The sequence below is a fragment of the Carassius gibelio genome, chromosome A25 (assembly GCF_023724105.1).
Source record: "Carassius gibelio isolate Cgi1373 ecotype wild population from Czech Republic chromosome A25, carGib1.2-hapl.c, whole genome shotgun sequence".
NCBI classification, from domain to species: Eukaryota; Metazoa; Chordata; class Actinopteri; order Cypriniformes; family Cyprinidae; genus Carassius; species Carassius gibelio.
The window spans coordinates 9,699,088-9,710,278 of NC_068395.1; the positions used below are offsets into that span (position 1 = coordinate 9,699,088).

The following is an 11,191-nucleotide window of genomic DNA, read 5'->3' on the forward strand; positions in this document are numbered from 1 at the left end:
ATGCATTGCTTTAAACAAGAAGAATTGATCCTAGCTCAGATTTCCTGTCATTCTTTCTGCCTGTTACATAACAGACTCAAACAATAACCCGTTGAGTTCACTTCTCCCCTGGAATGCTCTCAATGGGGGAAGTGTAGCATGATCTTCAGTCTTTACAAATCCAGACATTTAATCTAAGATATCATGTTGACATCTAGCGTGTGAAGTGCAAAAGTTAAGAATCACCCTTTTAAAATTTAATTAAACGTAAAATCTAAGAAGTTCCTGTGATTCCCTCATGATGTTTGGCTGGTTATATAAAAATCATAGTTTCAAAACAGGGTTCAAAGATCTTTGACTATTATCATGGCGTTATTTAACTAGCCTGCCTAGAACCTGATAGGCTTTTGCTGTTCTCTCTTATTCAAAGGAACCTTTCACCTGAATGCACTTGAAAAGCTTGTAAACGTTGCATGATAAATCTGTTGAAGGTTTTGGATGCTACACTGCCGAGGTAAATTCTCAGGAGTAGTTGCAGCTTATCAGGTGAGGTTTGAAATATTATCAAAATATAATTCTGTCAAAATAAGATTTGATCTGGCAAATAACTTCTTTCGTCATCGGTCTATGGATCAGATTTCAGATTTAAATTCTGCTTAGTTCATTATGTAATATATTTATTTATTTTTTACTTTGTTAAACTAAATTCAGCTTTACAAAACTTTTTCCATTTTAAGTGAAAATTGTTTAAACCAGCAGTAAATCCAGCAACTAGGTTTTCATTTTTTGTCATTTTTGTTTTTGCTCATGAATATGGTGTTCAAAATCAAATTACAAATTGTTGATTGGAGAAAATTACAAACGAATGTGATGGATTTACTAAGAGGTGAATTTACACATTGCAGGGTATTGCTTTAGTATATATGTACTATGAGCTTTATGAGCAATGTTGCAGCATGTGTAGTGAGGTATTGCTTAACTTTGACATATTTAGGAAGCTCTCAGCACATAACACTATTAGACAATAAAAAAGCTGATTCAGAGACTACTCATGTGCAAGGTGAGAACTTTTACTTTTTCCTGAAAATGTGGCCTATGCCACACACATGTACACTAGACTGCTTTGTATTTAAGTGTTGTTATAAATTAAATGATTTTTTTACAAGGTAGAGGTTGATGTCATGAGTTCTTATAAAGGAACAATTAGAGTCAAAATTTTACATACAGTTTTTGTAAAATGTTAATTATTTTACCAAAATAAGAGTGATCATACAAAATGCATGCTATATTTAGTCCTGACCTGAATAAGATATTTCACATAAGAGACGTTTACATACCATCCACAAGAGAAAATAATAGTTGAATATAAAAATAAATAAATAAATAAACCCTGTTCAAAAGTTTGCATATTCATTATTCATAATACTGTGTTGTTACCCTGGATGATCCACAGGGATCATCAGGGATGCTGTTGTTCAGAAAAATCCTTCAGGTTACACAAATCTTTTGGTTTTCAAACATCTTTCGCTATTTTTAACCCATTCTAACAATGATTGTATGGTTTTAAGATCCATATTTTCACACTCAGGACAACTGAGAGACCTACTTGCTACTATTAGACAAAGTCCAAATACTCACTGGTGCTCCACAAGGAAACACAATGCATTAAAAGCCAGAGTCACGGCCACTCCAGACTTATCCACAACTCAGCGCACAAAGAAAAAAAAAAAACACTAAAGCTGCCTTTTGTTTTTCCTTGTCTTTTCTCTTCTGTTTCCCTTAACTCATTATCCTTTTACTGATTTCTTCCGTTTTGTTTTTAAAGGTTGTGTACGAAGATGCACCGTTCAGCACCTCTCGGTTTGTTGTTGGTTTTATGCATATTATCCGGAATAGACGGCGGTAAAGTGTTGGTGTTTCCACTAGATGGAAGTCACTGGGTCAACATGAAGGTCCTGATTGAGGAACTACATAGCAGAGGTCACAATGTGACCGTGCTTAGAGCCTCCAACAGTTGGTATATCAAGGAGACGTCTTCCTTCTATAATTCCATCACCATTCCAAACGAAGGGGGATTTGATGAGGAGTTTTTTGGTTTATTGATTGGCCGTCTCTTGAAGATTAGAAGAGAAGGGTCATCCATTTGGAGTCGTCTTCAACTGGAGTACGAAATAATCATGAAGTTTAAAGGAATGCATGAAGATATGATGCAGATGATGGAGAGAATGTTCGAGGACAAAGAAATCATGAAATCAATCCAAGATGTTAAGTATGATGTGGTGTTAGCAGATCCAGCAGCCGGAGGAGGTGCAATTTTAGCTTACAAGTTTAAAATTCCTCTGGTTTTCAACGTTCGATGGACCGTAAATGGAGAGGGACATTTCGCCATTGCTCCTTCCCCTCTCTCTTATGTTCCTATCCCAGGAGCAGAGTTAACAGACAAGATGTCATTTCTCCAACGTGTCAAAAATGTTATGACTTACTTATTCTCCTGGTTCCAGATTGCAGTCGTGGCTGACCCCGTCTTTACTTCATTCTGTCTCAAACATTTTGGCCCCAGTGTTAATTATTTCTCCCTTTTCCAGGATGCAGATATCTGGCTCATGAGAAATGACTTTACCTTTGAGTTTCCAAGACCCACAATGCCCAATATTGTCTATATGGGCGGCTTCCAGTGTAAACCTGCCAAGCCGCTTCCAGCTGATCTTGAGGAGTTTGTGCAAAGCTCAGGGAAGCATGGAGTCATCGTCATGTCTTTAGGCACCCTTATTTCTCAGCTTCCACAAGATATCACAGACGACATAGCAGCAGCTTTTGCTCAGCTTCCTCAAAAAGTGATTTGGAGATATACAGGACCTCGACCTGTGACCCTTGGAAACAACACCTTACTTGTGGACTGGCTCCCCCAGAATGACCTGCTCGGACATCCCCAGATTAAAGCATTTGTGGCACATGGAGGAACCAATGGAGTTCAGGAAGCCATCTATCATGGGGTGCCCATCTTGGGTGTACCTTTAGTGTTTGATCAGCCTGACAATCTCTCCAGGATGCAAGCAAAAGGAACTGCAAAAATTGTAGATATTGCAACTTTGGACAGGACTGTGTTTCTAGAGGCATTAAAGGAGGTTTTGCATAACCCATCTTACAAGGAGAACATTCAGAGACTGTCGAAACTGCACCACGACCAGCCAATGAAACCTCTTGATCGCGCTGTCTTCTGGATTGAGTTTGTCATGAGGAATTGAGGAGCTCCTCACTTACGAACTCAGTCTTTCAGAATGTCCTGGATTGAGTACCACTCTATAGATGTTATTTTGACTTTAATGGCGACACTTTTCATTTTTGTATTTTTGTTTATATATGTGATTCGATATCTTTTTAGAGTTTTATTCAAAAAGAAGGTGAAATGTGCATGATATAAATTTTTGAGTTCATTGTTACAATGTTCCTGCTTTATTTGTAAAACACATTTCAGTGAAATAAAGTTAGATTTCATAGCAAATTCATTCTCGGAAATTTAATGAAATTCTTAATGACTATTTAGAACTGCATTTATGTTTGGTAGCCTCAGTAGAGTAAAACAACAACAACAACAAAAAAACCCTGAAAGTGACAATTTAAGGCATAAATTTTTTTGAAAAACAAGTTTACCCTTGCTTAATAAATTTTACTATTGCTTTCATTATTGACTTATTGTGTTAACATGCAGTTTAAATGTCGGTCCTTAGTCAGTCTAATAATTAAAATGTAATTTACATGATTTAAAACGAAATCGCACCAGTCTGATTTTAGCAAAGTTGCAAACATAAATCGAAATAATGTGATTGCTGATTCTAATGTAATATTGATTGGCTTCATCCGACATTAACCATATTACAATTGGTCTGGCTGTTGTGCACATGCTCAAAAAGACAGAGGTAATCCAATTGTACAACAGTGGAATTTCTCTATATCACTATATATTTTCTTTTTTTAATATAATTTACTTCATAGCATGTTAATTCAGATTATATTCTTTCTTATTGTGAATGAAAATGCATTACTCCACCCTTTTCGGTTTGTTCATCCTGTTATTTGCTCTGTTAAGATCTTATGCTGGAGAAGTTCTGGTTGTACCTGCAGATGGAAGTCACTGCTAAGCTAAGCCTCTTCCAGATGACCTTGAGAAGTTTGTGCAGAGCTCTGGAGAGCATGGGCTCATCATAATGTCTGTAGGAAGTGTTTTTGGTCAGCTTCTGAGTGAAATCAGTGATGAGATTGCTGCAGCTTTTGCTCAGGTTATTTGGAGACACACAGGTCCACGACCTGCCAATCTTGGTAACAATACTCTGATTGTGGACTGGCTCCCCCAGAATGACCTGCTTGGACATCCACAGACCAAACTGTTTGTAGCACATGGAGGCACCAATGGAGTTCAGGAAGCCATCTACCATGGAGTGCCTATTGTGGGCCTTCCTATATCATTTGATCAACCTGACAATCTCTCCAGGATGCAAGCAAAAGGAAATGCAAAAATAGTAGATTTTGCAACTTTGGACAGGACTGTGTTTCTAGAGGCATTAACGGAGGTTTTGCATAACCCATCTTACAAGGAGAACATGCAGAGATTGTCGAAACAACACCACGACCAGCCAATGAAACCTCTTGATCGTGCTGTCTTCTGGATTGAGTTTGTCATGAGGAATAGAGGAGCTCCTCACTTACGAACACAGGCTTACCGAATGTCCTGGATTGAGTACCACTCTATAGATGTTATTTTGAGTTTAATGTACTATAGCTGGAAATATCAGTTCATTTAAAATTCTTTCTTTTGTTTGATTATTTCCTGAGAGCATGTGCTTTCATGAATCCTAAAGTATTTTTTTTTCTTTCAGTGTACAACAATCTATACTATCAGGACTTGCTACAGCCAAATATTAGTCACAGATAGTACAAAGGCTAAAATTCATCCCCTAATTTCATTTAATCTTTGTGTTATGACTGAGTCAACAGAATTGTGAATGAACTCTTGGTATTAGCTATTGCTGAACTCTTATCTGACAAAGTTACAATAAAGAGCCATACAATCATCTGTACATGATATGTTATCACTCCTCTCGACTTATATACATAGTGAGACTGTGTGTAAATCTATTAGTGATGCAAACTACAGTGACTTGCAGAAGTAACATCTAACCTTATTATTGAAGATGCAATACTTGATGCCAAGGAATAAGCTAATATTATTTAATACACCTGAATAACTATTCAATTGTGCATAGTTTGGCCACAAAGTAGTACAAATCGAGACTAATTATTATATTTAACACTCAATTCCATTATATCTCTGGAGAGTAATGCAGATTCTCTTTATCATTGTCATTTGTCAAATACCATTTATTATCTAACATTAATATAGCTATTATTCTTTTTTATTTAAGGTAATCAATGAAGATGCATCAATCCACCCTTCTCGGTTTGTTTGTTCTGTTATCTGCTCTATCAGGATCCTATTGTGGTAAAGTTCTGGTCGTCCCTGCGGATGGAAGCCACTGGATCAATATGAAGGTCCTTATTGTGGAGTTACGTTCAAAAGGTCACAATATCACAGTGGTCCGAGGTTCTAGTAGCTGGTACATTGAAGAGGAGTCTCCTCACTACACTTCCATTACTGTCGACACTGGTGAATTTGACAGTGACTTTTGGATGATGTTGCTTCCCCGGTTACTGCAAATCAAGAGACACGGAAAATCATTTTGGTCTGAAATAGAAATTGCTCAGGACATTTTTAGCAGGTTTTCAGAAGTTCATCGGCAAGTATGCAATATGACAGCCATGATATTCGAAAATGAGATCTTGATGAATTCACTGGAGGATAATAACTATGACCTTGTTCTCACGGATCCTGCTTTTGGAGGTGGAGTGTTACTGGCACACCGTCTTGGCCTCCCTCTTGTGCTAAATGTCCGCTGGACTATGTACGGTGAAGGTCACTTTGTTGTAGCTCCATCTCCTCTCTCATATATACCTATTCCAGCATTACAACTAACCGACAAAATGACATTCAGTCAAAGAGTCATGAATGTGATGGTTTATCTGATTTTTATCTATCAAAATCCAAAATTCTTTGGTTGTCATTACCAGGAGTTCTCCCAGAAGTATTTTGGGCCTAATGTTGATTTCTTCTCCCTCCTCCAGGATGCAGACATCTGGCTCATGAGAAACGATTTCACTTTTGAGTTTGCACGACCCACAATGCCAAATGTTGTCTATATGGGGGGCTTTCAGTGCAAACCAGCTAAGCCTCTTCCAGATGACCTTGAGAAGCTTGTGCAGAGCTCTGGAGAGCATGGGCTCATCATAATGTCTTTAGGAAGTGTTTTTGGTCAGCTTCTGAGTGAAATCAATGATGAGATTGCTGCAGCTTTTGCTCAGTTGCCTCAGAAGGTTATTTGGAGACACACAGGTCCACGACCTGCCAATCTTGGTAACAATACTCTGATTATGGACTGGCTCCCCCAGAATGACCTGCTTGGACATCCACAGACCAAACTGTTTGTAGCACATGGAGGCACCAATGGAGTTCAGGAAGCCATCTACCATGGAGTGCCTATTGTGGGCCTTCCTATATCATTTGATCAACCTGACAATCTCTCCAGGATGCAAGCAAAAGGAACTGCAAAAATAGTAGATTTTGCAACTTTGGACAGGACTGTGTTTCTAGAGGCATTAACGGAGGTTTTGCATAACCCATCTTACAAGGAGAACATTCAGAGACTGTCGAAACTGCACCACGACCAGCCAATGAAACCTCTTGATCGCGCTGTCTTCTGGATTGAGTTTGTCATGAGGAATTGAGGAGCTCCTCACTTACGAACTCAGTCTTTCAGAATGTCCTGGATTGAGTACCACTCTATAGATGTTATTTTGACTTTAATGGCGACACTTTTCATTTTTGTATTTTTGTTTATATATGTGATTCGATATCTTTTTAGAGTTTTATTCAAAAAGAAGGTGAAATGTGCATGATATAAATTTTTGAGTTCATTGTTACAATGTTCCTGCTTTATTTGTAAAACACATTTCAGTGAAATAAAGTTAGATTTCATAGCAAATTCATTCTCGGAAATTTAATGAAATTCTTAATGACTATTTAGAACTGCATTTATGTTTGGTAGCCTCAGTAGAGTAAAACAACAACAACAACAAAAAAACCCTGAAAGTGACAATTTAAGGCATAAATTTTTTTGAAAAACAAGTTTACCCTTGCTTAATAAATTTTACTATTGCTTTCATTATTGACTTATTGTGTTAACATGCAGTTTAAATGTCGGTCCTTAGTCAGTCTAATAATTAAAATGTAATTTACATGATTTAAAACGAAATCGCACCAGTCTGATTTTAGCAAAGTTGCAAACATAAATCGAAATAATGTGATTGCTGATTCTAATGTAATATTGATTGGCTTCATCCGACATTAACCATATTACAATTGGTCTGGCTGTTGTGCACATGCTCAAAAAGACAGAGGTAATCCAATTGTACAACAGTGGAATTTCTCTATATCACTATATATTTTCTTTTTTTAATATAATTTACTTCATAGCATGTTAATTCAGATTATATTCTTTCTTATTGTGAATGAAAATGCATTACTCCACCCTTTTCGGTTTGTTCATCCTGTTATTTGCTCTGTTAAGATCTTATGCTGGAGAAGTTCTGGTTGTACCTGCAGATGGAAGTCACTGCTAAGCTAAGCCTCTTCCAGATGACCTTGAGAAGTTTGTGCAGAGCTCTGGAGAGCATGGGCTCATCATAATGTCTGTAGGAAGTGTTTTTGGTCAGCTTCTGAGTGAAATCAGTGATGAGATTGCTGCAGCTTTTGCTCAGGTTATTTGGAGACACACAGGTCCACGACCTGCCAATCTTGGTAACAATACTCTGATTGTGGACTGGCTCCCCCAGAATGACCTGCTTGGACATCCACAGACCAAACTGTTTGTAGCACATGGAGGCACCAATGGAGTTCAGGAAGCCATCTACCATGGAGTGCCTATTGTGGGCCTTCCTATATCATTTGATCAACCTGACAATCTCTCCAGGATGCAAGCAAAAGGAAATGCAAAAATAGTAGATTTTGCAACTTTGGACAGGACTGTGTTTCTAGAGGCATTAACGGAGGTTTTGCATAACCCATCTTACAAGGAGAACATGCAGAGATTGTCGAAACAACACCACGACCAGCCAATGAAACCTCTTGATCGTGCTGTCTTCTGGATTGAGTTTGTCATGAGGAATAGAGGAGCTCCTCACTTACGAACACAGGCTTACCGAATGTCCTGGATTGAGTACCACTCTATAGATGTTATTTTGAGTTTAATGTACTATAGCTGGAAATATCAGTTCATTTAAAATTCTTTCTTTTGTTTGATTATTTCCTGAGAGCATGTGCTTTCATGAATCCTAAAGTATTTTTTTTTCTTTCAGTGTACAACAATCTATACTATCAGGACTTGCTACAGCCAAATATTAGTCACAGATAGTACAAAGGCTAAAATTCATCCCCTAATTTCATTTAATCTTTGTGTTATGACTGAGTCAACAGAATTGTGAATGAACTCTTGGTATTAGCTATTGCTGAACTCTTATCTGACAAAGTTACAATAAAGAGCCATACAATCATCTGTACATGATATGTTATCACTCCTCTCGACTTATATACATAGTGAGACTGTGTGTAAATCTATTAGTGATGCAAACTACAGTGACTTGCAGAAGTAACATCTAACCTTATTATTGAAGATGCAATACTTGATGCCAAGGAATAAGCTAATATTATTTAATACACCTGAATAACTATTCAATTGTGCATAGTTTGGCCACAAAGTAGTACAAATCGAGACTAATTATTATATTTAACACTCAATTCCATTATATCTCTGGAGAGTAATGCAGATTCTCTTTATCATTGTCATTTGTCAAATACCATTTATTATCTAACATTAATATAGCTATTATTCTTTTTTATTTAAGGTAATCAATGAAGATGCATCAATCCACCCTTCTCGGTTTGTTTGTTCTGTTATCTGCTCTATCAGGATCCTATTGTGGTAAAGTTCTGGTCGTCCCTGCGGATGGAAGCCACTGGATCAATATGAAGGTCCTTATTGTGGAGTTACGTTCAAAAGGTCACAATATCACAGTGGTCCGAGGTTCTAGTAGCTGGTACATTGAAGAGGAGTCTCCTCACTACACTTCCATTACTGTCGACACTGGTGAATTTGACAGTGACTTTTGGATGATGTTGCTTCCCCGGTTACTGCAAATCAAGAGACACGGAAAATCATTTTGGTCTGAAATAGAAATTGCTCAGGACATTTTTAGCAGGTTTTCAGAAGTTCATCGGCAAGTATGCAATATGACAGCCATGATATTCGAAAATGAGATCTTGATGAATTCACTGGAGGATAATAACTATGACCTTGTTCTCACGGATCCTGCTTTTGGAGGTGGAGTGTTACTGGCACACCGTCTTGGCCTCCCTCTTGTGCTAAATGTCCGCTGGACTATGTACGGTGAAGGTCACTTTGTTGTAGCTCCATCTCCTCTCTCATATATACCTATTCCAGCATTACAACTAACCGACAAAATGACATTCAGTCAAAGAGTCATGAATGTGATGGTTTATCTGATTTTTATCTATCAAAATCCAAAATTCTTTGGTTGTCATTACCAGGAGTTCTCCCAGAAGTATTTTGGGCCTAATGTTGATTTCTTCTCCCTCCTCCAGGATGCAGACATCTGGCTCATGAGAAACGATTTCACTTTTGAGTTTGCACGACCCACAATGCCAAATGTTGTCTATATGGGGGGCTTTCAGTGCAAACCAGCTAAGCCTCTTCCAGATGACCTTGAGAAGCTTGTGCAGAGCTCTGGAGAGCATGGGCTCATCATAATGTCTTTAGGAAGTGTTTTTGGTCAGCTTCTGAGTGAAATCAATGATGAGATTGCTGCAGCTTTTGCTCAGTTGCCTCAGAAGGTTATTTGGAGACACACAGGTCCACGACCTGCCAATCTTGGTAACAATACTCTGATTATGGACTGGCTCCCCCAGAATGACCTGCTTGGACATCCACAGACCAAACTGTTTGTAGCACATGGAGGCACCAATGGAGTTCAGGAAGCCATCTACCATGGAGTGCCTATTGTGGGCCTTCCTATATCATTTGATCAACCTGACAATCTCTCCAGGATGCAAGCAAAAGGAACTGCAAAAATAGTAGATTTTGCAACTTTGGACAGGACTGTGTTTCTAGAGGCATTAACGGAGGTTTTGCATAACCCATTTTACAAGGAGAACATTCAGAGACTGTCGAAACTGCACCACGACCAGCCAATGAAACCTCTTGATCGCGCTGTCTTCTGGATTGAGTTTGTCATGAGGAATAGAGGAGCTCCTCACTTACGAACACAGGCTTACCGAATGTCCTGGATTGAGTACCACTCTATAGATGTTATTTTGTCCCTGTTAGCAATTGTGTTGTTAGTGCCACTTATTATTACCTTTATCATTAAGCTGGTTTGGTACAAGGGATTTTATAAAAACAATACTAAAATGTAGTTATCAAATCTATATATTTTTTCATTATATAGTTGATTTTGGTTTTATAAACAGCATTTCCTTGATTGTATATTAAAACATAAATATATAAATATAATTGTTAATTTTTTCATTAATTTTCGTTTTATTTATATTTTGGTTTTCTTTTACAATTATGTTATCATTTTATGTAATTGGACCAGCTAAATATGCATTCATTTTTGGTTATAGTGTCTAATTTGTAAAGTGCTTCGATCGGTGTGTGGTGGAGAAAAACAAAGTCTGTTGGATAGTAAAGTTAACTAATGCACAAAAAAAATGTAATAAACTGAAAAACAATTATCAAAATTATTAAAGTTTTTAACATTAATCAAATAGGGTGGATTAGACTGTGTGTGTGTGTGTGTGTGTGTGTGTGTGTGTGTGTGTGTGTGTGTGTGTGTGTGTGTGTGTGTGTGTGTGGTGTTGTCTTTCTATTTGTTTTATTGTATTCTTTATTTAATCCATATTTACACAGGAATGAAAAAAGTCTGTGAAGTATAGAAGTACAGTGTGTTCCCTGTACTGCTGTTTAACAACATACCAATTGTTCAGCTGATGAAACATATTTCTGAAGAATAAAAAAAAATCTTC

At 37.6% G+C, this 11,191-nt stretch overlaps 1 protein-coding gene and 2 pseudogenes across 2 annotated transcripts; all 3 read left to right on the forward strand.

The window, feature by feature from the left end:
• Positions 1 to 396: 396 nt before the first annotated feature.
• Positions 397 to 4,057, forward strand: LOC127946747 (UDP-glucuronosyltransferase 2B15-like; annotated as a pseudogene).
• Positions 404 to 7,073, forward strand: LOC127946745 (UDP-glucuronosyltransferase 2A3-like; annotated as a pseudogene).
• LOC127946746 (UDP-glucuronosyltransferase 2B15-like) lies at positions 404 to 10,933 on the forward strand. Of its 2 annotated transcripts, none has more exons than XM_052543482.1 (2): positions 404 to 525; positions 8,992 to 10,933. In XM_052543482.1, exon 2 carries the CDS (start codon positions 8,999 to 9,001, stop codon positions 10,577 to 10,579), a length of 1,581 nt encoding a protein of 526 aa, XP_052399442.1. In that variant the 5' UTR covers positions 404 to 525; positions 8,992 to 8,998; the 3' UTR covers positions 10,580 to 10,933. The 2 variants fall into 2 exon arrangements, with proteins under 2 accessions (XP_052399442.1, XP_052399443.1); XM_052543483.1 differs by lacking the exon at positions 404 to 525 and having other exon boundaries at positions 9,384 to 9,528; positions 9,749 to 10,933.
• The last annotated feature ends 258 nt before the right edge of the window (positions 10,934 to 11,191 follow it).